We start from the raw sequence: 25,350 nt of genomic DNA, 5'->3' as shown, positions 1-25,350 counted from the left end.
AGACAGAACGTCAGAGTCAAATCACTCGGCATTAGACAGGTTTTTATCAGCTCCATCTCTTATCTTGCACTGATGGAAACTTCACACCCAGTTGAAATTGGTGCAAATTAAAAAAAATGTCAGCGTTCTATCAGACACTGACGTGCACCAACCTAAAAATCTTTAGGTTGCCTTTTAATTCTAAAAGGACCAAAGGAAGAGACTGAGGTGTATCCACCCTCATATTATTCCATGATTTTTATTGTGCTTTCTTATGTTGTGTTGTTCTGCCTCTGCCCACATTGCTTTCCTACACTTTGGTTTCCAGTGTTTTTGTGACAGTGAACATGACTCACCAGGGGAGAAAAATGAAAGGCAAAGTCCTCTTCTGGCGTTGGGAAAGGAGCTGTTTTTGCTGTGTGGGTTGCATGGCTGCCTGTAGCTAAGTGTTTTGTGTTGACACAGTCTCTGTGTGGCACAAAGCCATATAGCCGAGCTGTTGTTTGCCGAGTTTGGTCTATGCCACAGTGGATGGAGAGATAACAGAAAAGGTTATTCTGTTTTACAGTCGAGGTTCTGTCTCCGGGCAGCAGCTAGGTTGGTGTGTGTATGTGGTGGCAGCCTGACCGTGTCAGTTCTTCTCATGACAACTGAACGTGTAATGGCTCAGGTCGCCGTGCTTGTCACCGTGTGTGAGTTTGAATGACCTTTCAGTTGTCCAACCTTTACGGACTCTCTTCAAGCATACATATGTGTTTTTATCTATACCGTGGGGAGCTTTAGTCGGAATTCTTCCCCCAGTCCTAAGCATGTAAGAGCCAAGCACTCGCAAAACAAAATTCAAAAAGGTGTATTACTACAACCTGAAGCAATCCTGTTGCTTTGCATATTCTCTGAACATAGTTCTGTGAATGCAAAGCAGCCGGTTTTGTAGTTAAAAATGAAGCTGTGTGACATGCCATGGGGAGCAGAGTACAAAGTGACAGGTCATTCCTAACAGCAGCAGGCTGGTTTCCCGTAAGTGCTGCAATCAGATTTCTGATGGGGTTTTTTTTTTTATGCCTGCTCAATCATAGTGGGAAAATGTCGATTTTTCTTTTTCTCCCCACCTGACCCATTATGCAGCCTGCTGAGAAATAATGAGATTTTGTCCCTATTTGGGTTTGATTCTTGCTGTGCACACAGCCAGGCCTTGAGAAAGTAGTGTGGACAGAATTACGATAAGAACTATAAAAGCAACATTTAGTCTAAGCAGAAGGATAATTTTCAGGTCATACAATGACGAGAGAAAGGTTCTGAGAGGAAATGGGTGGCATTTAGTACAGTTTTATCCAACATGCCTAACATTAACCCTACCTGCGGCTACAGGGACATTGTGGCAGTTCAGTAACTCATTATACACAGCTTTCTCAAGGCGGGTAGGCCTCACTGTTCTGCATCATAGGTAATCGGTACTAGTTTGCAACAATACCTTTGATACAATCGAATTTGCAAAATAGGCAAAATATGTGGAATTTTATGTGGAATTTTTCTCATAGATATTAATGTTACAATTTGATGTATAATTTAAGTCAGGCTTTAGTTCAATAACTACTGTGTTTATAGATCGAAACCTTAATGGAACTGGAAATGTAAAAGTAACTACTATACAGTAGTACACTGATGCAAAAACGATCTAAAACAGAAAGATTACGCCGCAGCCTTTACAATTTGCCGATTGCATTGTTAAAAACTGCAGAGTAGGTTGTGTTTCATGTTTATTTTCTTTCACGTCTAAGCTGATCACAGGATACTACAAGATAGCGCTGCCTCATCATTAACATGATGTCTACCATGTTGAGCACGTTTTGTTATTGTTGTGTTTCATCTTTTTAGTTTTCTTCTTTATACTTTTTGATGGAATATACCCAGTTCCGCACGAACGATTCTGCTGTAATGTCACACATGTGTTAAGTAGCACCACCTAAAAACACTGTTCGACGAGGGACCCCTTTCACTGCTGCACCACACATGCACTAAGGGTCTAGCTGTTTGACAATTACTGTGGTACTAACTGCAGGAATGACCAATTTACTCCACCACACCTGAGCGGAAAAGAAATGTCATATGTGTGAAAACATCTGCATCCTTATTATTGTCATGACTTGCCATCACGGGGTTCTTACTTGTTCTTCTCTGCTGTTTTTCTCTTTGGCAGGCTTCATCGCAGCAGCTGAAATTTACAACCTCTGACTCGTGTGACAGGATCAAGGATGAGTTTCAGTTCCTCCAAGCACAATACCACAGGTGCAAACAGAAACACCCATGTCTATTTCTACATACACACACATTACATACATGGCTGTCTCATAGTATACATAGTATATCTCCAGGCCATAATAGGCTCAACCTTTGCTCCTAATTGTTGAAGTTGAATATCTGAAATGAGCTGTAGTATGGCAACAGGAACCTGCCATATTTTAGCCAGAAATTAAAATATAAAATACTTAATTTCTCAACATTATTCGTTAATTTGTGAAATCTTGCTCAATTCTCAGTGTACAGGCAAGCATACAATTATAAATGTAGCTTAGGAAGAATTATGTCTCTGTTCATAAATCAATAATGAATCATCAGTGTTTGCTTTGGTTTAAATGGGGAAGATAGTTCAGTGAATTTCCAGTGGGAAAAGGAACTGTTGCCTTTTAGCTCCATAAACTAACATTTGTGTACTACATTGTAGTACACTACATTGTATTTCTTTGTGAAAATGAGACTAGATAATTATAAATTGAGAAATAACGGTTTGTACTTGAGAGACATCTCAGCAGTCGACTGTGATAAAAATAAAAGCTGCCTTTATTCCCCTTCACTTTAACTCAAACACACTGAAACATTTTTATAAATTTATTGTATTTTATTGACTCATACCTAATTTAATCTCGTTGACCTGTGGCTATAGATCATTTTTACAGCCCAAATTCCGCCACAGTGCAGGATGAGGCACCTCCGAAGTATCTTATCTGATTGTAAGTCATCTTTTTGACAGTAAAGAGTGGTGGGTGGGGGGTGGCGGGGTGAGACAGGGTCTGCGTCTCAGTGAGAGAGCCTGTCTTTGTAAGATGATGGACTTTGAAGACCATTTTCCTTCCTGAGGAGTTGGGTTTGTTCCTCTGTACCTGTTCTCTGAGAACCTCACAGAGGCTCTGCCTCTGCTGAGACAGGCGAAGGCAGATGAAAGCCTGGCATATTGTGTGCAAAATCCCTGCTCTGGTCTGATCACTCTTGTTTGTGGAGGATTTTGAAGCTGCAATAACACCCTGTGTGTCTTTTTCCTTGCCTTTGGTTTTTGTAATTCCCACAACGATGAGCAGCACCGTTTAACCCTCTTCAGAGAGGCAGGGCTCAGTTGAAAGAAGACCCTTTTTGTCTGAGCATACAGAACATGCATACAGTGCCTATTGACTCAGGAGTGGGGCTGGGATAGGGTTGGGGGGGCTTGGGAACTACAGATGGGGCTTTGTAGTGCTCTGTCGCTGCACTGTGCTTGTCTGATGCTGAAGCCTTTAAAAGGCAAATGTACCGCAGGCGTTCCCTCGGGTATAGTAGCAAGCATTGTAGCTGTCATAGTCTTCCTCCTCCCACCCCCCTTTTTACCTCCTCCCCCTCCCCCTCCCCTCGTTCACATGCATAAATAGATCAGGGAATACATAAATCAAAATAAAGATGACAGCAGGAACGATTTAGAGACGGAAGACTCGGCAATAAAACTCCATCAAAGTGTCGTTTGAGAGCAGCGGTGCAGGCCCAGGGGCTTCTGAGCACCAATCAGAGGAGGCACAAAGCCAATCCCAGGTAGGCTGGCAGCAGGGAGGCCTGTTGTCATGACAACCCACCACACAGCCTACGCATGAACACAGGGATAGCAGAGAGGGTTTAATGTAGGAGGGAAGGGCAGTGGCAGTTTTGGATAAGTGGAGGCTGCTTATTCAAACACAGGAAGAAGGTGGCAGAATAAAACCGCTCGTCACGGACAACAAACAAACAAAAAAAAACAGGTTCCATCTCTTGAACAGTTGATCAGGTTGGGTATCTGTTGCATGTGGTCACCACCATGATCACCTAACCTGTAAGCTGAGTTGACGGGACATGTCTTTTCTCAATTCTTTCCTTAAGTCATGGAAAGCTGGTCCATATCTAGAAATCAAAATCACAATACGACCTTCTGCAATATCCCAAATTGAAAGACAATACATTATTTAACAAGGAAAACATGTGAGACGGCAGGATTACGGGGAAATTCTGCAGCGCTGAATTCAATTCACTTGCCCGAAAATCTTGACAGTTTAGATGCAAAAATGGTCAGTCCTACCCATTGTGGATCATATCACAATTATGTCTATAAAAAGAACTGCAAAATGTTTTATTTATTTTTGTTAGCATATCTTTTAGCTTTGATATAAATGCAGACCAGTGTCTACTGAAAAAAGTGTTAGCCTTTAGATGCTTGCTTTTAATTTGCCTAAGGCGTCTGTGAAGGCAACTAATCATTAATGACGGACACAAAATTTAAAGCGCGTCACATGCTGTTAGATTAATTAGGTAATCATTTTAATTTAAGTTTATATGCTGCTGTAATCAAACACACAGTGTGATGTTTTACCTGCTGTCTTAATGGTGCATTTTAGCTGTTTTACTGCTTCCCAAAAAACCTGCTTGACCTTTTGTAATGGGTCAGCTGCTGAATACATACATTATACATTATAGTCACCTAAGACAAAAGGTCAGGGATGCGACAGAGTTAACTCTCCTGCTAATCTCTGGTGCAGAAATCAGAAAAAATGCTTGTATTGCTAAATCCAATGGAAGCCCACAATTCTGCTGGATTGAACACTTTTGGAAATTGTTGGAATCAGTTATTTTAGTTAAAATAAAGTACAGAAATGCACCAAGTAAAGCATTTATCCACTGGTGTTTAAAACAAAAGGAAAAAAAGCTTCATCGTTTCCATATGCACTAATAACAACCGTGTAGTTCAGATAGAGATGACCAATACTGAAGGTAACTCCAGCCAACCCTGCTGCTGCTGCTGCTGCAGTAATTATAGACGCTCGGAAAATGCTGTACGTTAGAGACAGCTCACATTATGGTTGTTTGTAACATTGTGTTCAGTCGGGCAGTTAAGACTTATCAGCGATGAAGATTCATGCAGCGCTCGCCGTAATGGGGCTGTCATTCCTGCAGACAGCTGAGAACATCCCTGCATAAATATACACACATCATCAAACAGGTTTGTCAGACTTACCCTAAATATAATCGTATCCAGTGTGTGCCTGTGCATATCTTTAGGTGACATGAGACTTATCAGATGTTGCCTTCTGAGACCTGCATGTTGTATCTGGCTGTTTCAATCAAAGGCATCATGGGGGATATTTTTTTTTCTTTCTTCAATCTCTGTCTTATTCACTCAGCGATCAGGCTGACGTTTTGACGCGTCCTCCTTTGTCCTGTCGCCTCACATATCATCAGTTCTGACGTGATTACAGCTAATGGCTGTTGGAGGGACTGGGTCACAGGAAACGTTCCGCTGCTATATATAGACTTCTTACTTCACTGCTTCTTCCCTGAATTAGAAAGCAGGATTTAGGCTAGGCCCATCTCTGTAGGTTGGAACAGGTTTGACCCCTGTCAACTGACACCAGGCCAAGTTTGATGACAAAGTTGTTGCTGACTAGTACAAGTGATGATGATAACGATGGTAATGATGATGATAATTATTGAGGTGGCGGTGGTGATGATAAAGACGGTAATCGGGGCTGAGAGGATGACGGCGGAGGTGGTGCTGATGATGCTAAATGTGGAGGCAGTGATGAGGGTTGAAGTGATGATGAAAGTGATGACAGTGCTGTTGGTGAAAGTGGAGGTAATGATGATGAAGGAGGGGAGAAGTCATCAGGTGTCAGCACTTTAGGAGGATGACTGTCAAGATGACTAACAAGCTCTAACTCTGTGCTCCTCCACCTTTCTCTGCAGTTTGAAGCTTGAATGTGACAAGTTGGCCAGTGAGAAGTCGGAGATGCAGCGCCATTATATCATGGTAAGTGAGCTGTGTGTCTGTGACTTCCATGGATGTTTGTTTGCAAATAAATACTTTTTAACTGTTCCCCATCCTCCTCCACCAACACCCTGCAGTTTTCTTATTTTCTGTTCAATTCAAAAAGTAGTCAAACCTTTTTATCTATACAAACTGCACACAGACGAATTGTTGAGTAGATGTTAACGCATCCGAACACACATACATACACAAACTTGTTTTTATATCTTAGGGAGGACACATCATTGACATAATGCCTTCCCTAGCCCCTTAACCCAATTCCAACCCTAAAACAAGGTCTTAACCCTAAAAAGGCCCTTTTAAAGTAGTGGGGCCCAGAGAAAATGTCTCCTCAAGGTTGTTTTTACATTTTCTGGACCTCACAAAAATATAAATACAAGTACACTCACACTCAGGATTCACAGCAATCCTTTTTACGACTCTCATTGACTTCCATTAATTAGGACAGCCTAAAAGCGTTATCCCCAACCTTAACCCTTAACCATAACCAGTTAATACCTAACCTTAAACGAACCACAGATCAAATTCTAAACCTTAACTTCACCAGTTCCTCAGAAATTCAGTTCGGCCTCAGTAGGACCAGGTTTTGGTCTCCATGGCGTCTACTGGTCCTGACGAGGTCGGTGTTAATGGCAGAAAAGGTCCTAACGATGTGACATATACAAGCACACATGCATATTATTCTTTCCTTTTCAATTCTGGTTATTTTATGTGCGTGTTCCTCTCTCCTCCACCATTATTTCCTCCCCCCTCTGTTTCTCTTGCCCTCTGTCTCTCTGTACACACACACACACACATACATATTTGAAAACACAGATGTGCTCACCACTCTCCGCTCCACCTCAGGACTAATCTCATTGTTGCTGGCCATGGCTGTGTAGCCGTCTGATGTTTTGCCTCTAATTGATCCTCTGACTGGCTTTAATCTTATCTAATCTGTGCCGCCGCATTGCTCTCTCCACCATTAGCCAGCCAGCAGACACAGACGCATACACACACATACTCGTGTGTGTGTGTGTGGGGGGGTCTGTGTGTGACATACACGCTCATACTCACTCAAGCATTGTCAGTTTGATCGGAGCCGTTCCCACTCACAAAGACAGCATGACTGTCACTTTTTGTACAAAAAATTCAAGCATCGCCTTGAACGTCGAAATTGTAAACATCAATAGCTCAATCTTTGCAGTCTGAAAGAGCAACAGACTTTTTGAAATAGTTTGGTGATTCATTTGACCTTTGGCTGTCCTCACTGACCTCTCGAATGAGTAATGTTTTGTTGTTTGCCATAGAAGGTTTTGGACTTTTTGGACTTCTCATTAGTGACATCACTTTGCGTTTGGTATTTGTATTCACTTTCTAGATCCCTGTACAGGGCACATCACCTTGCAGCTGCTGTGTTGTTTTTGTCCCCAAGGCAGTTTATTTTCTTTAATAATATTTGCTTTCTGTTCACCTTGTGCCTTAATGGCTGCCATGTAAAAGAAATACTTTACCCTATCAATCTGTCGTTTCTGTTCTCTGTTGGTTTTAATCCCTGAAATATTGCAGCTTCATGTCACCATGAGCACAAGCTCAATGTTTTACCGCCATAGAAATGACTACGACAAATATGGACTACCAAAATGAAGACTATTACACTGCTTTTCTTCAAACCTCTTTTTGTTGTATTTCCTTTGGAAGACATGTAAGAGAAATACAAAGCAGTCCAGATAGAGGAGTCACTCCTGGAGTGTTCGTATAACCCACTGAGTAGTTATGATTACATCTCTAAAGGCTCATATGAGATCGACAGACTTACATCACACACTCTTATTGTTGAGAGCTGTAGCTGTGACTTAAAAATCTAAATTCACTCCATCAGTCTAGTGTCTGAATAAATAAAGTATTTCATCAGTAATGATCTCATCTCAAAACGGATCTCAAGATAAATGAGAATGCATCACATCAGTGCTGTAGGAAACTGTATTAGTCAAGAAAATAGTTGATCAGTAATGAAAATAATTCCAAGTTGTAGTTTTCTACCATAGCTAAAAAAAAAAAAGATGCTGACTTCCCACATGGTTACCATGACAACAAATCAAGGCAGCAGAAGCACCACAAATGGATGGATGTCATTTGATTTAAAGTTTTTTTTTATGATTGCACTATGTCCACTGCATTTGAAGAAGCAGAATGTTTGTTCCCATTTGTTCTAACTGGGACTGTGATTCTTTGATACAGAGGCACAAACAATACTTTACTTTTTTACTACCCTTTGTGTTACTGCGGCAACATGAATTTCCCCTATGGGGATTAATTAAAGTGTGTCTTGTCACATTCCTGCTGTTATCTAACTGCACCATTTAAAATGCATAATTTCTTTAGAAAAAAAAGAACAAAAGGATTCTACCAATATTTGGTTAAAGTGAGGCTATAAAAGTGAACAGAATTAATGCAATATTGCCTCCTCGTTCACTTGCTCCCTTGTACTCACACATGCACACAGACACACCATGTGTGCATGCACACACACGCACTTGTAATCGCACTTCCACTCCATCAGTGGCAAGCTCAGCCTTGTATCCCTACAAAAATCCCCTCCTGCCGCTGGCCTTCTAATAGCATATCAGGTTGCCCCACTCTTCCAGCCAGCGGCAGCACCTCCATTTCCCCAGTGCAGTAATTGCTTTAGGGAGCTTCCACATGGACACAAACAGTTACAGTGTGTGTGTGTGTGTGTGTGTGTGTGTGTGTGCGTGTGCGTGTGTGCGTGTGCATTTATGTGTGAGAGAGCTGTGTGCTGTTTGTTTTCCAGAGACAGAGCCAGTCCCCCTGCAGACAGAGTGGGTGATTAACAGGGTTGACACCTAGAGGGTGGCCCTCTCATTAACACTGAACACACACACACACACACACACACGCACACACACACACACACTCAGTTCCTTTTACTGCTTGTAGCTGTGTGCCTTCCGTTTGTTTGTTGATTTGAATGATTAAATGAGTAACCGTGTTGAAGGTGTGTCATTTGGGTTGCGAATGCACCGTGTGTTAATTAATACTGATGCCAAGTTTTCACTTAATCACCTTATTTTTCACTCCACGGTTGAAAATCTTCAAAATGATCTCCAGGTTTTTAAATTCTGCTTTTGCAACAAGCATATAAATATCCTGAATTATTTTTATCATCATTTATGGAGAGGATACATAAAGATTTGGTTCATTTGTTGATGTAACCTTTCTTTTTCTTTCTTTTTCAGTACTATGAGATGTCTTACGGGCTTAATATCGAGATGCACAAACAGGTGAGTCCGTTATTTCACACGAGTCTCCTGAATTATTTTCTTGTGTATGAAAAACTTTATTTTGCTAAGGCAAAAAAGGGAACAGGAAGATCTCTTGAAAATGTATCGCGAGTGAGTGGGAGGGTTTCCTACCTCAGGTGCCTCCCCTCACTTGAAGGTTGTAGGAATTTTCCTGCACTTGTGAGCAGACAATCTCCCACTGCATTCTTCATATGAGAAATCATAACATGTATAGGTATATAATGAGTTTAAAGTGCACTGTGGTATTAAAAAGTCAAGGTATCTAAACCACTAAAATGTTCTGTCATACCGTGCCTAAGGTGTAACAGTAAATGACTCGCAATACCATGATAACCTGACATTGGGGCTGGTGTTTGCTTCTTCCTACACATAACGTATGTCTGCCGGGTTCAGGTGGGGTTGGACAAAAAAATATGGGTTCAGACAGACGGGCCACACGTTAAAGCCTTTAAGATAATTAATTGTTTAGTTGTTCATGCTGATAATTCAGCTGAGAAAGATTTATGGCCATCAAAGCCTGGAAGGTGCTCTTGCTGCCTGTCGCTAACATGATCTATGAAAACAAAGAAAACAAGACATTTACGTCCACAACCTTGAACATAAATGACTAAATAACGTCTCGCACTGTGTGATGCAGTCACAGCTGTGCATTCCCAACCCAATTTCGCCTCCGCACATTTGCAGCTCACTGATTGGCAGGTGTGAATTGTGGAAATAATCTCAAATGTTTGAATGTCACCTGCAGCTCTGTGTAAAAATAAAAACAGCAGAGGGGTTTTCAGATTAGTTTTTGTCCACTCTAAAATCAATATTCCATTTCTGCTGAATATGGAAATGTTTATGCAGCATTTTTATTATTTCAAATGCTGGTAAATTTGGTAAAATTGCACTAAAATGACAATGTGTGGATTTTAATGTTATGTTTTAGAGGTAATCTGGCTTTTTTTTGCCTCTGTTCTTTGTTAAATAAACAGCTAGTCACTTATTCATGTATATTTGCACATTTTTGTTCTCAGAAATTGATAGTTGATGAAATAACTTGACAAATTATAAATCAGCCGTTGACCGCTGTTGACCGCTTAAGTACTTAACAGACATCTTTAATGTGGTTGCCAAAGGTTGCCCAACTCCTGTGCAGACACTGCAGTTGGATCCCGTGGAGCCACTTTAAACAGAAAAGAAAAGGAAGCCTTTGCTCGAGCAGGTGCCCATACATCAGTTTTTGTGGCTGAAGCAGGGGAAGTAATTTATGATCAGTCTGTAGGAGGGAAAGAACGATGGGTCTCCGAAGGGCCAGCCCTTATCGCTGACCTCGTCTGGTTCTGCCACATACACACGCACACACACGTACTGTCTTATGATTGACGGCCCATGCTGACAGCCATATTGGAAGAACCGAGTGGGCTATGACAAATTGAAACACACACACACACACACACACACAGAAAGAGGTAGCAGCTCCCATGATTTAAAGATCTTCACATTTATGCACTGACACAAACTCTGAGGTAGGAAGTGAGGCACAGGCACTGGGATACATGCAGGGCAAACACACACACACACACACACACACACAGGGTACGTGGTGTGAGCGTGTGTGTGTATTCATCTCAGTTAGCCCATATGCTACATTTGCATGTTACTAGCACATGCTCTTAACCTTTTGTGAGAGAGAGTGTGTGTGTGTGTGCGTGTGTGTGTGTGTGTGTGTGTGTGTGTGTGTGTTTGCATGTACATGCTTTCCACAGGCACAATATGAGTGGGTGCAAAGAGTTGCTAGTTCCATTAGAGAGTTGAAATTGAAGGGGATGTGTGTAAATGAGTGTCGAGGAGCATTCATGTCTAGGCCTATTGTGCAGATCTACCCTCCTCCACTCCTCCTCCTCCTCCTCCTCCTCCTCATTTTTCCACCTCTGTCTCTGTTTCCCTTTCTCTCTCTCTCTCTCTCACATGCTCACACGTTCAATTGCTCCCTCTTGATCACTCTGTCCTACTCAATTCAAAAAGTGCCCCTCTATTCTGTTCCCTCCCTCTCCCTCTGTTCTCCTCTCTGTGTGTGCGTGCGTGCATGCGTGTGTGTGTGTCGAGGAGAAGCAAAGTTGAGCTGTAGATTGAACTGGGAATATGTTGAATTGAGCTGTATTATTGATGGGTTCTCTTTTGTTAGTTCTGCCTTTCACTCGGTGTTGCTCCCTGTAACCATAGGTCCTACCTGACGACATGTTATCGAGTGGCTTTTTCACACACAGCATGTGTCCATGCTACAGTTGCCCTTGACCCAGTATCCAAGAAGTAGTGCAGAATCAAACAATCTTTGGAATGAAGTGTGTTTCAGACATGAACTCCGCATTATGTCCAGATAATTGTCACGCAGAGGTGTCAGAGAGTCCGTGTGTGTGTGTGTAATGATGAGCGGATAAGAGTGAGGCGCTTGATGGGAAGTTGTGCTCTGCATGCCTAATGACTGTTACAAGGGCCCCTCTCTCCTCATCGTGCCACAAATTAGGCTCTAACACAATTACTGCTGCTTTGCATATCTCACACGGATTGGATGATTACCAACCAAATGTGATAATAGACGTATGTGAGAAAGACGGGGAGTGTGCATGTGTGCGTGCTTCCAAGAGTTTCGAGAAAGCATATCAAGTACGAGCAACTTAATTAATGAGGTGATAAAGGGATTCTGATATGGCTGATATATGTGTAAGCGTGATTGTGTGATAGTGTGTGTGTGTGTGATACAAAGTGTGTGCCCGGGTTCAGAAAGGTCACAGCAGACGCTCCTCATACCAGTGAAAGTGTGGCATGAATCGCTGAACGTCAATTTTAATATAATGGGGGTTTAAAAGACGAGCCTGGTAATGTATTTTCCCAGTCAACGAATGCTGTGATCCAACGATACGTTCATTCTGCTAACAGGAATCGTCTGTGTTTACAAAGCCCGTTGTGTGGAGTTATGATGGGAACTACATGATGCTACCAAAGTATGATCCTGACGCAGTGATCAGAAGTGCCGTGACTGCTCCTCTGTACTCAGGCGTGGAACAATTTGAAAATGTTTTTTTATTCTGACCAAATTATGATGATGTATTATATTTGTGATAATTGTAGAAAAGATGCTAGAAGATCTCTCCCAGCAGCTGAATGGCTGCCTGTTCCCTCCTGATTTTGGAGTTGCTTTGTTGGGGTGCAGTCTGCGGGATATTATCCTTTTTTTTTCTGCTTCTTCTCCGGTACAACTGCGTGACTTTCATTACATGTGATATTCCAAGCATGGTCCAGTTTCTGTCAATCTGTCTTAGATACATTTTTGATTTTACACACTAAAAAAGGGGCTTGTACTATGGCATAAAAGGTTTTTACTCTTGAGGAGACCCAGCTAGTGTGTTTACCCCTTTTTTTTAGGGTAGGCAGTGTCGGGCTAGACATTCAGAGTTCAGCATAAGACCCAGATACTTGGTAATCACGACCAGAACTCCATCACCCCCACAGAGCAGGTTGTTGTTTCTTGAGAAGCAAATTCTCAGATTCATGGATTTTTCCCACAATGCACAGTGCCTCAACTGTGAATTCAGCCATTATAGATTGTATTATCTACACCCCTGGTTTTTCTACTGTGATATGTCAAACTGTATTATGTGAAAAAAGACCGTGAAGGCTGCTCATCAACCCAGTTGGCCCTGTGTTGTTGGCGCATGAGTGGGTGTGGTTTCCACTCCATTTCAATTTGCCATCGGAAAATATTGCGCGGTCCAAAACCATCGTTAATAATGATAACAGAAGAATGAACACATTCCATCACTTGTCACTGTTGTCACACAAATAGAAAATGGCCCGTAATGTCTGCCAACAATCATAGCTGTGAAACAATAAAGGTTTTCCACAGCAACTCCACTGCAGTTCAGCGTCATATCTGGCACCTCTTTTACTGCCACCGCTCGATTCTGCACTCGCTGCCACAGCACACAGGCCAATGCAGCACAGTCTGTGTGTCAATGGTGTTAGCGTTCGGGTCCGAACATGTGCAACAAATGTAAAGGTGGAGTGATCGAGCTGTAAGTCTGTTTTTATGTGCAACCACACAGGCTTGACAAAGATCTAGACTCTATAGACTGAAACGCAGCCGCAGAGGAAAGCAGAACGTATGTGTTTTTTAAATGAAAATGTGATAATGTGGGTTACACCGTTGGGAAACATTTGCGACTCATTTTTAAAAGGTAACATCACCCAAAAAAAAGCAATTAATAGGGTTTGAAAATTTAAATTCTAGAGACTCTAATTCAGTGGCTGAACTTCTGTTTTATTTGGGATTTGTTGATCATGACAAATTGAATCAGAATTGCCCTAAAACTGATGAAATCTTCGTCCACAGGCAGAGATAGTGAAGAGATTGAACGGGATCTGCGCACAAATCCTCCCCTACCTATCTCAGGAGGTAAGCATGCACACACACACACACACACACACGCAGACATCACTAACCCCTGACCTGCGGCCCTATTCCTTACAGTGCTGAATGAGATCACCCTCATTCCTGACTCATTATCTTTCCACCTCTGTGACCCCTCGCTCAGTTTCTCCCGTTCTCCTTCTCTCTCCTCCACCCATCATTCATCATCACTGGCTTCCTGTATCCCCCACTTTCTCTTTATTCCTCTCTCTCTCTCCCATCTTGATGTTCTACCATATTCAGTGCACTGCCCTCTTCCATTTTGACCTCCCGTCTCACTCCCCTCCCTCATCATCCCCCCCCTTGTCTTCTTTTCCTTTATACGTGTGTGTGTGTGTTTGTGTCTGTCAGTGTAATAAATGGTTGTGTGATTCGGATAAGGCATGCTCTTATCTGCCCAACAGGGGGTTGACCTCCACCTATTACAGCCCACCAGCCGACCATCCATTCTCCAGTGTCACATAAGGCTTTTTTTGTGTGTGTGTGTGTGTGTCTGGATGAATAGCTGAATGGTGTGAGTGAGTGGTTGGTTGGGTTGGTTGGTATGTGTGTGCATCACTAGGGCTTGTTGGGCCTCTGTTGCTACTGTTGATATTGATCTAACCTTTCAACCCCTCTCCCCACAAACCCTCCTCCCCTTGTTTCTGCCTCATTTTTATTGTCTCCCTCACTTTTCCCCCGCCCTCCCCACCCTCCCCACCCTCCGTCATCTCCAGCACCAGCAGCAGGTACTGGCAGCCATAGAGAGGGCCAAGCAGGTCACCCCTCCGGAGATGAACTCCATCATAAGGGTAAGATGTTCCTGCCTGCTGTGATGGATAGAATAGTGCAGTTATTGGTCAGTTAGATAACTTCTGTTCTTTAATGGCCGTCTTTACATTTACAAATGTTGAATGTTTTTGATCAGTTATTAATCAGCGTATCGATGTATGATCTTTAGCTTCTCTCACCGTTGGCCAACTAATAAAACACAAACATTGACATGTTCATTCAGAATGGAGATGATTGTTGAACTCTTCCAGTAATTTGAAATTCATATAGTTTAAATATTATGTAATAATATTATGTATATGTATATATATGTATGTATATGTATATATGTATATATGTGTATATATTATGTATATATATATATACATATACATATGCATATTATGTATATATATATACATATATGTGTATACATATATATACTTATACATATGCATATTATGTATATATATATACATATACATATATTATTGTATTGCTTTTATTTTAAATCAAACTCTAATTAGTAATCAGTGATAAAAGTAGCTGTTTCTTGTGTTGATTTCCTGTATTCAGCTAATAGTTGCTGTGAGGATGCATACTTTCAAAATACAGAATGTTTTCTTACGACAACACAGCATCTTTTCTCCCTGGGCACATTCACTGGAGTCACTTATATTATCTATAAGTCCAGTCTATCATTGAGCTGCATGAGTCACAGAAGAAGAGCCTCACCTCTGCTGCTTTAGGCGTAGAAAGTACACTTCTATACAGACTTGTGTTGATTGGACGTGTTTTCCTGACTATTGGGACATGTCCACTTTCAGCCTGTCCCTGATTACCATCGGTATCTTCCTCTAATAGCTGCTAATATCACTATATGTACCTACAGTATGTAGAGCACTTGTGGATCCAAAGCAGTGCTGTTCATTTCATAGGCAGGGTGAGCTTAGGTGGATAAATGCTTATGTCTACGATAAGTCCGTCAGAATTGTGATAAATATCAAGTCGCTGATGTGTCATTCTGCGTGTGTGTGGAGTGATTGGCCTGCACTGGCCTGCCACTTAATATTTGTTTTTTTTTGGAACGAAGACGCATGATTTTGCCGTCTGTCGTCTGTCCTCTGCTGGATTATGGACATTTTATTAATTTTAACACCAGGTTACTCCCTCTGATATTTCCCTTCACCCCTTTTCACTGTGTTTAAGATAAATAAGTTACGTGTGCTGCAGATTGTCCATCGACTGGGCCTGTACTTAATCTATGATGTATTCTATTGTGCTGTAGCTATTAGTGCTCATAGTGCCTCACATGTCGTATTAAACACCAGTTGTGATTTATACCAGGTCTGTGAATTGCAGATTTTGTATTTCTTACAGTATCAGTGTGTGTGTGTGTGTTTGTGTGTGTGTGCATGTGTGTGTTTGTCTTCTGTGCAGCAGCAGCTTCAGGCTCACCAGCTGTCTCAGCTCCAGGGCCTGGCCCTACCCATGACCCCACTGCCTCTGGGCCTGAGCCAGCCAACTCTCCCCGCTGTCACCACCTCCTCCGGTCTCTTCTCCCTCTCCTCCCTGCTGGCTTCCCAAGCCCAGCTGGCCAAGGAGGAGAAGGCGTCACGTGATGGTGTGGACAGCCACCGCGAAGAGGACGGGGACAAGTCTGATTAGCTGGTTTCCCATTCAGCTCTGTTTTCACCCAGGGACCCGAATCCCAAGATTTGAGCCCCCTTGGCCTACAGTCACACTACTGGTCTCCATCTACCTGACCGTAGTTATCATGGGCTTTCATCCCAACACCATTTTAGCATATCTGTATGTATCTTTCATGTCTCTCTCTCATTAAGTCTGTATCTTTTCTTCACACGCACTCTTTTGTGTATGTGATTAAACAGGACTTCTACTTTTTTTTTTTTTTACCAGCGCTGCTTTCTATTTCTGTTGTTTCCTGTCGTCCTGTCCCTGTTCTTGCTCATGTTCTCTCTTCCTGTTCCTTTGCCTCTGTTCCAGGCAGAGTTGTTTGGTGAGACTGGACACACAGTCCTGTAAGTGTCCGAACAGGCTTAATGTTAAACAAAGGGATTCTTTGGCAAACCATAAAACCTGTCACAGACACTACGCGGTTCTCGAAACTCACTTTCCTAACTGGTTCAAAGCTAAATTTAAACACTGGATCGGGGGCTTGTTTAAACATTTGCCCGAATGCTGAAGTGAAGGAGAGAAATTTCCGTCTCGTGTTTCCTTCTGCAGCTGCAGTCACATCACTAACCAAATGCTGCTTCTGAGCAGAATTGTAATAACACCTCCGGGCACCAGGCTAGAGATTTTCCGTATAATCCTAAATTTATAAGAAAAAAGGAAAAGCACCTTGTTAGAGTTACAACATGCTGAGAACTGTCAGTCTAGATAACAAACCCAGCTTAGTAAGTAATCCCCCCCATTTCCGATCCTTGCCTGACCCTGCGAGGTACGGCAGATAAATCCACTCAGCAGGCAAATTTATATATATATATATATATATATATATATATATATATATATATATATATATATATATATATATATATATATATATATACACATATAAGGGGTTTTAAAGAGCTGAGATGGCAACAGAAAGAACAGAGATGCCACTTGACTCTGTTATCCTCCCACCACCCTTTTCCTTCTTTAATGTTCACTAATATCAGAGCAGAGACTGAGGGGAGCGAGTGTGCATGTTGCGTGTTTGACAGCAGAGGGCAGCGTGTGTCTTTGAAGAAGTGTCCTTGGCGAGTTCAGGCTTGAGCAAAACAAGTACAGGACAGAGAACAAGCTGTGCCACCAGTGCGGAGTTTAAAAACTCTGCATGCGGTCGGTCCCAGTCTCCTTCATGAGGAGGAAACCCGGTCCCTCTTTAAATTCAAATTTAATCTGTGTGTATTTTTGATTCACTGTTCACACACACAGTATTACACAGGTGATTTAACGTGTTAATGTGACAGTGAGTGGGAAATCTCAATGATTTAACAAAAGCAGAAATCAAGAGAGATGAAGCGTTGAATAGAAGCTCTTTCAGCCTCACAGGCCCTGCACACCTATCCATCACTGTTCATTGACTCCGTTACTGTGTGTGATTAAAACTGTTATTAGATCCAATCAGTGAAACTGCACGGAGAATAATGTCCTCAGCTCTTGCAGTCTATGGCTCCATGTGTTCCCCGAGTTATTTGTATTCGAGTATCGGAACCCTGTGAATTTTAAAATTCCCCCAAGTGGCCAGTTTGATTTCCACAGTGACTCTTTGCTGCATGTTACGCCCTCGCTCTCTCTTTCATCCCTCACTTCCTGTCATGTCTTTAATGTCGGTCCAAAATTTCAAAACAAATCCACACATTTTTCTTTTCTTTTTTTAACAGCAGTTTGCATCCATAATGTTGCATCACTGCCTTCTTATCTCTCCTTTACACACCTCAGCTGTCCTAATAAAAAACAAAGGTACTTCTCTATTTTATGTCCCTACAAACGCATCCTGGCATGTTTCTCAGAACAATCTCACGCTCAAGGACAAATATTAAGGGCCCATGTTGAATTTCACAACATAGGTCAGCTCTTATTTGTGTATTATGGCCCTGCATCTATCTCTGGTTTCCTCGCTCCCAGTGTTGTCTCTATGCCAGAATAGTTTTGCGATCTGTGAAGGTTAAAAACACTGCATCTTACGAAAGCATGTCTGTGTGATTGAAGGCAAAAAACAAACTCGAGTTAAGTTGTGATATGACGTAAAACACTCACGGAATCAAAGACCATAGTCTTAACACTGGTGCAAAAAGCCGGCTTTATTTAAATGTGACGTCAAACGGGACGCAAAGGTCCAGTGGGTAAGAATTAGTGACGTGGAATGATGAGAAACCCGTCCCTTTCACATGTGCATCAGTTCAACTACGTTGGACTTTGCTCTTTCTCGCTTTGTGGCAAACCCCTGCCTGAGGTACACATATGAAGGTCTATTCCAGTGAACTTCTATTTTAAAGCCATTTTTTTTACTAATACAAACACAATTATGTTTAGTATACGGTGTATATATACATCATTAAACCCTCCTGAATGTTACACACTGGACCCTTCAGTCAGTTAAATGTCTGAATTTGATTAAACGCCACACTGTCTCCTCTGTGAATGCAGTTTACTGCGTACTATTATTAGTATTCCATTGGAGGCGCCACAGCAGGACATGTGAGGAAAGGTGGAATTAGTGAGTGAAAACACACACGTGTGCGCACAGACGCAAAAATACACACACACACATGCATTTTCCTCTTCATAAACTGATCTCTGGAATAACGACAAAGCACATTTTATTGTTGAAGTCCCCATACTACGTCCCTTGCTGATTTATGCGTGCGTTTAGTTTCATCAGTTTCCATCCGTGTAAATTCAGCAAACAAAACGACAAATGTAAAGTAATTCCATACTGAAGTCCTTTACGCGTGTGAAGGTTTTTCGATGACAAACACCGCCGCGTGTTTAAACTGTTTGTACAGGTCCGGTTCTGTTCTTTCTACAAACATGCTATCTCGTCCCGCTTGTGAATTACGCTCCTCGACCTCTCATTCAGCCACTCGCTACATACTGTACTCGTCATAGTGATATGCAGAGCATGTAGACCAAGTGTCACACAAACACACACGTAAAGTGCATGTCTGCGAGGGAGCCCAGAGAGATTTTCTGTCTTTAATTCTTTCTTCTTTTTTCCCTGGTAGAGACATTTATTGGATAAAAAAAACGAATGTTTGGTCCAAATTTCCTGTGATCGATGCACTTGTATTGATTTATTATTATTATTGTTATTATTTTGATTATTGTTTTGAAATATTAATCAATATGAACTAGAACCAGAATCACAGAACTGATGTTATGAACCTACAAATGAAATTCTATGTATTTGTTGAAGTAGTTGGAGGCGCTCACCTCTGTATACAGTTATACATAGAAAGCTTTATGTGTATATGGCTGCATCTTCTCTTGTCTGTCCTGGATGATTCTTGTGTTGTTGTGTTACAAACCTTATGTGACACTGGGGGAAACTGCAGTATGTTGACCTTTTTCCCCCCCTCCCTTTCCCCCCCCCTGTTTCCTTTCTCCTCCTCCCCCTCCTCTCTGCCCTTTACTCCCGTGTCACCCCATAGAGTGAAGCATTGTAAGCGTTTTGAGCTTTGTAAAGGTCTTTTTTAAATACTTATTTTTGTGTATAATGTAAAACCTGAAAGTGTGTACTTTGGCAACAAAAAAAAGAGAAAAAAAAAAGTGTTTTGTGTCTGAAACCATAGCTCCATTTAAACAAATAAACAAACAAAAAAAAAGAAACTATAAAAGTACAACAAACATTTACTATGAATAATATGAAATGTTCTGCAGTAAAGAAGGACTTCTTGTGCCTTACAAATAAAGTCAATCAAATCATAAGCCTCGCTCCGCCTCTTTAAAACTCACCGCGAGTGGCGTCACAGTCGAGACGTTTACGTCTGAGAGAGAGAGAAAGAGAGTGAATGCGAATTGTTGTGCGGCTGCTGTGATGCCTCTGTGACAACAGAGAGAATTAACTGGGACTGAATCGTCACCTTTGACCCACTCAGGGATAGAGAGAGTCGTCCACTGTTGAGAAGGTTTATCCATGCCTCCTCCAGACTGATGTCACACTGTGTGTTAGCGTGAACTTTAATAGGTTGACTGTTTAAGTTTAAACTAAAACAAAAAAAAAACAAAGCCATTTTTAAGTCGTATCAGCCAAGATACAAATGTATTTAGCTTCCTATTAAGAATTACAGGAAACCAGAGAGACTATCAACATTATTTTGCAGATCTTGTTTCTTTATGTTAAAAAACAAAACTATTAACTTAAACCGTTCGTCGGAAAAATAGGAAATACTCTAAATACGCTAAATGGCCAGAATTTGCTTTGGTGTGAAGCCCTGGAAACAAAGACTGTTCTGGATCCTCACATTCTTCACATTCCAGCTTCCAATATTGACTTGGCCAGGCTGACGTTTATTTTAAGACCAAACATCAAAGTACAGATCTGTTTCAGATCCTGGACTTGACCGATGCTGGGGATGACCGCGCTGCCTGAGGCCTCCTGCAGTTCGCTGCAGATCCACCAGGAGGAAGTGTTGATTTACGTTTAGCTGCACCTGCACTCTGAGGTGAAACCAGCCCATAATTGCCCTGAGATATTCCCTCATGTGCTCCAGTGTTTGTGTTTCACTGCAGGAGCCAGAGTATCCTGTTCTTTCGGCTGCGCTGATGGAGGTTTATCTATTCTGCTCCGCTCGGAGTTGATCACGCAGATCACGCTTTGCTTGGCACCTGCGTATAATCTTCATTTAGATGCTCCGTCTATGACGAGACATAACTTGGTGTGTTGCATTCATAGCTATTCCAATTTATAGGCACACACACACACACACTGGTAGGGCAGATGCATGTGCAGTGGATGCTTTGTTGGTTTGTTGGTGAATGTCAGCAGGTCCTTCTTCCTCATTTCCTCTCCTGTCTGTCTTCTTCCTCCCTCTGTTTGTCTTTCCTCTGTGCAGACGGATGTGTGTGTGCGTACGGTGTGTGTGTGTTTAGAGAAAGACTGGTGAAACCTCAGAGTTCCTGTGGTTGCAGCCCTCCTCCCTTCCTCCTGCTCCCCACAGACAGCTCTGGATCTGACACTTAAATAAATATGAAAGTGTCCTATTTTTCCTCTCTCTCCCTGTCTCTCTCTCTCTCTCTGTCTCTCTCTGTCTCTCTCTCTGTCTGTCTGAGGATTCACACACTCGGCACATGCAGCTCAGAACCCTGCCCTGGTGCCACACAACCTGTCTTGCTTTGTTTAATTAGTGGCGTCATGATTTTCCAGATATTTGCTTTCAAACAAACAAACTTGCATGTTTAAACTCTCACTACGACAACGTGAAATGTATGAAGTGAAGTTAGTCTCTGTCGAATGCTTTGTTTAATCCCGTATGTTTGCAAATGTCCGGCTGTTTATAGACGTTATTTGCGTTCTGCTTTTTTAAATACAGGAGCTTGACGACACAACACTGGGCAGTGTTTGCTTTAAGGCAGGGCTGTCGAGCTCTTTTTTTAGAACCAGGGGCCACATACAGCACAAATTGATCTCTAGTGGGCCGGACCAGTAAAATAATAGCGTAATACCCCATAAACAACAAGGACTCAAATTCAAAATTGGTCCTTAAAAAGGCTCACCAAATAAAATCAACACCAATTTCTGAAGAATACGATTCCAAGTTTATCAGCCCTTTTCAGTTGGAGTCTATTGGTAAACACCTCACTCCCTGTACCAAAGTCCATAGAGAGAGTGAACGATGTTACATCACAGCACACGGGAGGTGTTGCCTGCGTCAGTCACTTCACTCACTGGTTGAAATCCTTAGTTTGAATTGACCTCAGCGACACAAACTTTAATTAAGACTGTCCCACAAGAGGACACTCCCGACTCTGTAACCGATGTTTTAATCCTGAGAAAGCACAGACTAGACGACCCGGTGAAGACGCAGGACCACACACTCTCAGGGAGGAGATTTCTTTTGGGATCTCACAGAATGTAAACAGACATGGAGGCCGACTGTCTCTGTTCGGTTGGGATGTGTCTTGTTGCAGGACACATTAAACATAAATCCACAAATTTGTCCTCTTTCTCTAGATAATCTAGATAATCTGTTCAAATCAGCCTAAAATCACGAGACACCCACGAATGCCGGAAATCACAGATTTCCTCTCTGGACTTTGGTACAGGAGAGTGAGCGGTTTACACACTTCAGTTCCAGTTGGAAAAGGCTGAGTAACAGGTGGCAAACACACACGTTATTATTATTATTATGTTTTAAGAGCCAGGCTGGTTTATCAGGGAAAGTCACACACTGCAGACACTGGAACCTGAATGAGGTGAAGTGTGCAAAACATTTTCTGATTAACAGTAACACGGTACATGGCACGTTAATTGCGACGTCTAATTGGCATCAACACAGACAAAATGGCTGCACGATCAGCACCAGAGATTTACAACAGTTTGGCAAAATAGGACAATATTGTCATTTTAGTCAATGTTGATGCATTTTTAAGCCAAACCCTGATATGAGAAGGACGTGATACCCGTGGTGAGCGACAGGTATCATTATTATCATTATTATTATTATTAGATTATAATAAGGTGACTGAGTCTTTTCTTCTTCTTTTTTAAATCAAGTTAAAAAGGTTTGGAAACCTGTGACTGTCATTTATGTCACACATTTCTGATAGAAAGGCAGAGTATTATAGGACTGCAGTGGAAAAGAAGACTGTGTGTGTGTGTGTGTGAGATGAGTCTGAGAGAGCGACAGAGAGTGAGAAGCATCTTGATTAATCATGATTGACTCATTCAGAGCCCACTCGTCTTTTCGCCCTCACTCCCTTGCTCCCTCTCTCTTTTATAGCTTGATTACGGAGATGTACTCTATCTCTCATTACCGCCGCGCCTCCCATCTCCCCCACACACCCCCTCACCTCCTCACCCCCCCACTGCGCCAGTGTATTCACCCGTCCACAGGAATGGAGGCTGTCAATCTCAGTCTGCCACCTCTTCATCCTCGAACCCGACGCATGAACCCCATCCGTCCCTGCATCCATCCACCTCTCTTATTCATCACTGTCACTCTCTTTCTTTCTTTCTTTCTTTCTTTCTTTCTTTCTTTCTTTCTTTCTTTCTTTCTTTCTCTTCAACCCCTCTCCTGTTTGTTGTTGTTTTCTCCTCTGCATTCAGAATGATCTGTCACTCCCTGCTTGTCTGTCAGACCACACTCAAAAAAGTGAATAAAGGGAATACTCAACATTCTCTCTCTCTCTCTCTCTCTCTCACCCGCCCTTGCTCTGTACAGTTACCCATCACACACACACACACACATGTTCTTTGTGTGGACACACATCACCTTAACCTCAGCTAAATGCTTAACCCTGAAACCACGTCTTGATGCAAGTCGCGTGGACCTAAGTTTACTTGACAAGTGGTCCACGCAGCCTATTTAGCACACTCACACACACACACACAAATAACTCATCTAAATGTTCAGCCCTCTCTGGTTCAGCTCATTGAATTTTATTTATTTTATTGTATTTTAGTAAACGTAAAACACGTAACATTCTTATATTTGTGTTGAATCCAGGACATGGTTAGCCTAGCATAGCTCTGCATCTCCCAAACAAATGCATTTTGCAAATATTTATTTATTTATTTACTTACTTACTTATTTAATGTTTGTAACACAAATGTATGTCAACACTTCATAGAATTAAAGGAACAAGATTCACAAGACAGCGGTTGCTCACAGTTCAGGACTAAACACGGCTTAAGTTCGGTTGCGGCGTTTTGAGACCTATAGCATTGGAAGAAAGGAGGAAAAAGCGCGAGTTATTTTTCTTGGTTTAGAAACGGCTAAACAAATTTCCCTTTGCAACCACAATGCCTGCTTTTTTTTTCAATTTGATTTGATTTAAACCCCACACACACACACACACACACAAGTCTCACTATCCCCACTGGTAATGTTGTGCAGTGTGGAGCCCTCCCCTGTGTAGTTAGTGGGCTGTTACCCAGCTGCCTCTGATACTTCCTGCCTGTCACTTCCAATCCTAGTGACAGTACGCCTAAAGCACACACACACACACACACACACACCTCATTGTTCACTGACATACCATTAGGATCACTATTTAGACGCCTGTTCTGCAGATATGCATAAACGCTCAGCGGTCATTTGTGTGTGTTTGAGTACACGCACACACACACACACACACCCTCAGCTGAAGATACAGACCCATGCAGGGAAGCACACATCAAATGGAGGCTCTTGGAACACACACTGACAGTCATCGTATATATGAGAGGATGAAAATGTACGCTTTTACACGCACGCACACACACACACACACACACACTGTGTCACAGCAGTGGAATAGACTCCCCATCGCTGAAAGCCAAATTCATTTAGCATAAGCCCTCACTCTCTGGCTCTGTCTTTCTCACCAGCTCTATTTGTAGCCTGCCTCCCTGCTCCTCCTCCTCCTCCTCCTCCTCCTCCTCCAGAGAAACCAATCACTTTTCATCTTCCTTTTCATTTGTCTGTGACTTTGTCTCTGTTTGTCTTGATTTTTTTCCCCCTGGTCTTGAACGTCATTTTTCACCTTTTTATTTTTTATGAAACAATTTATATTCCAACACATTCTTAATGTTCTTTAATTGAATGTGCTCATAAATGCTTTTCACCACATATAGTGTACACCTGCATCAGTCATGTCTTATCATGCTGGAATTCTTTCTTGATGACTTTTATTCATTGTCTTTTTGTGTGATCCTTTCTGAGCCATATACTGGATTTCCAGGTCTCTGGTTTCATCCCACAGTTCAAAAACATGCAGATTTGGGCAAATTGGACTCTCTATGTGAATGATTGTTTGTCGCTGTGGTCCTGTGATGGACTGGCTACCTGTGGACCCCGCCTTTCATCCTATGTCAGCAGCAACCAGTGGCCCTGCAACTCTCATGTGGAGGATAAAGCGGTAAAATAAAATAAAATACAAAGGAACTCATAAACTAGAATCATTTCATCAGTAAGAATCTACAATCTAAGTATGACCATAAAAAATAGTCTAAGCTTTGCTTGCAGATCAACTCCAGAGAGTCACATTTTATATATGTGTAATAGTGATTTCTATGCCATCCCAAAATTATCACTGGTTCCATCCTGGTCACCACA

At 42.0% G+C, this 25,350-nt stretch overlaps 1 protein-coding gene across 2 annotated transcripts in view; it reads left to right on the top strand.

The window, feature by feature from the left end:
• tle5 (TLE family member 5, transcriptional modulator) overlaps positions 1-19,708 on the top strand; it is a 35,745-nt gene extending 16,037 nt beyond the window's left edge. The window contains exons 2-7 of one of the 2 annotated variants that reach the window (XM_044044349.1): positions 2,177-2,265; positions 5,992-6,055; positions 9,313-9,357; positions 13,751-13,813; positions 14,545-14,619; positions 16,022-19,708. In XM_044044349.1, the coding sequence (XP_043900284.1) occupies positions 2,177-2,265; positions 5,992-6,055; positions 9,313-9,357; positions 13,751-13,813; positions 14,545-14,619; positions 16,022-16,246 (561 nt within the window). In that variant the 3' untranslated portion in view covers positions 16,247-19,708. Of the gene's footprint in view, positions 1-2,176; positions 2,266-5,991; positions 6,056-9,312; positions 9,358-13,750; positions 13,814-14,544; positions 14,620-16,018 lie in introns of both variants that reach the window. The other variant, XM_044044348.1, reaches the window with a different exon arrangement.
• The last annotated feature ends 5,642 nt before the right edge of the window (positions 19,709-25,350 follow it).

This window comes from Solea senegalensis, linkage group LG14 (assembly GCF_019176455.1).
Source record: "Solea senegalensis isolate Sse05_10M linkage group LG14, IFAPA_SoseM_1, whole genome shotgun sequence".
In the NCBI taxonomy this organism is placed as follows: Eukaryota; Metazoa; Chordata; class Actinopteri; order Pleuronectiformes; family Soleidae; genus Solea; species Solea senegalensis.
The sequence above is the reverse complement of the archived record's forward strand: the minus strand, read 5'-3'. Positions and strand labels throughout refer to the sequence as shown.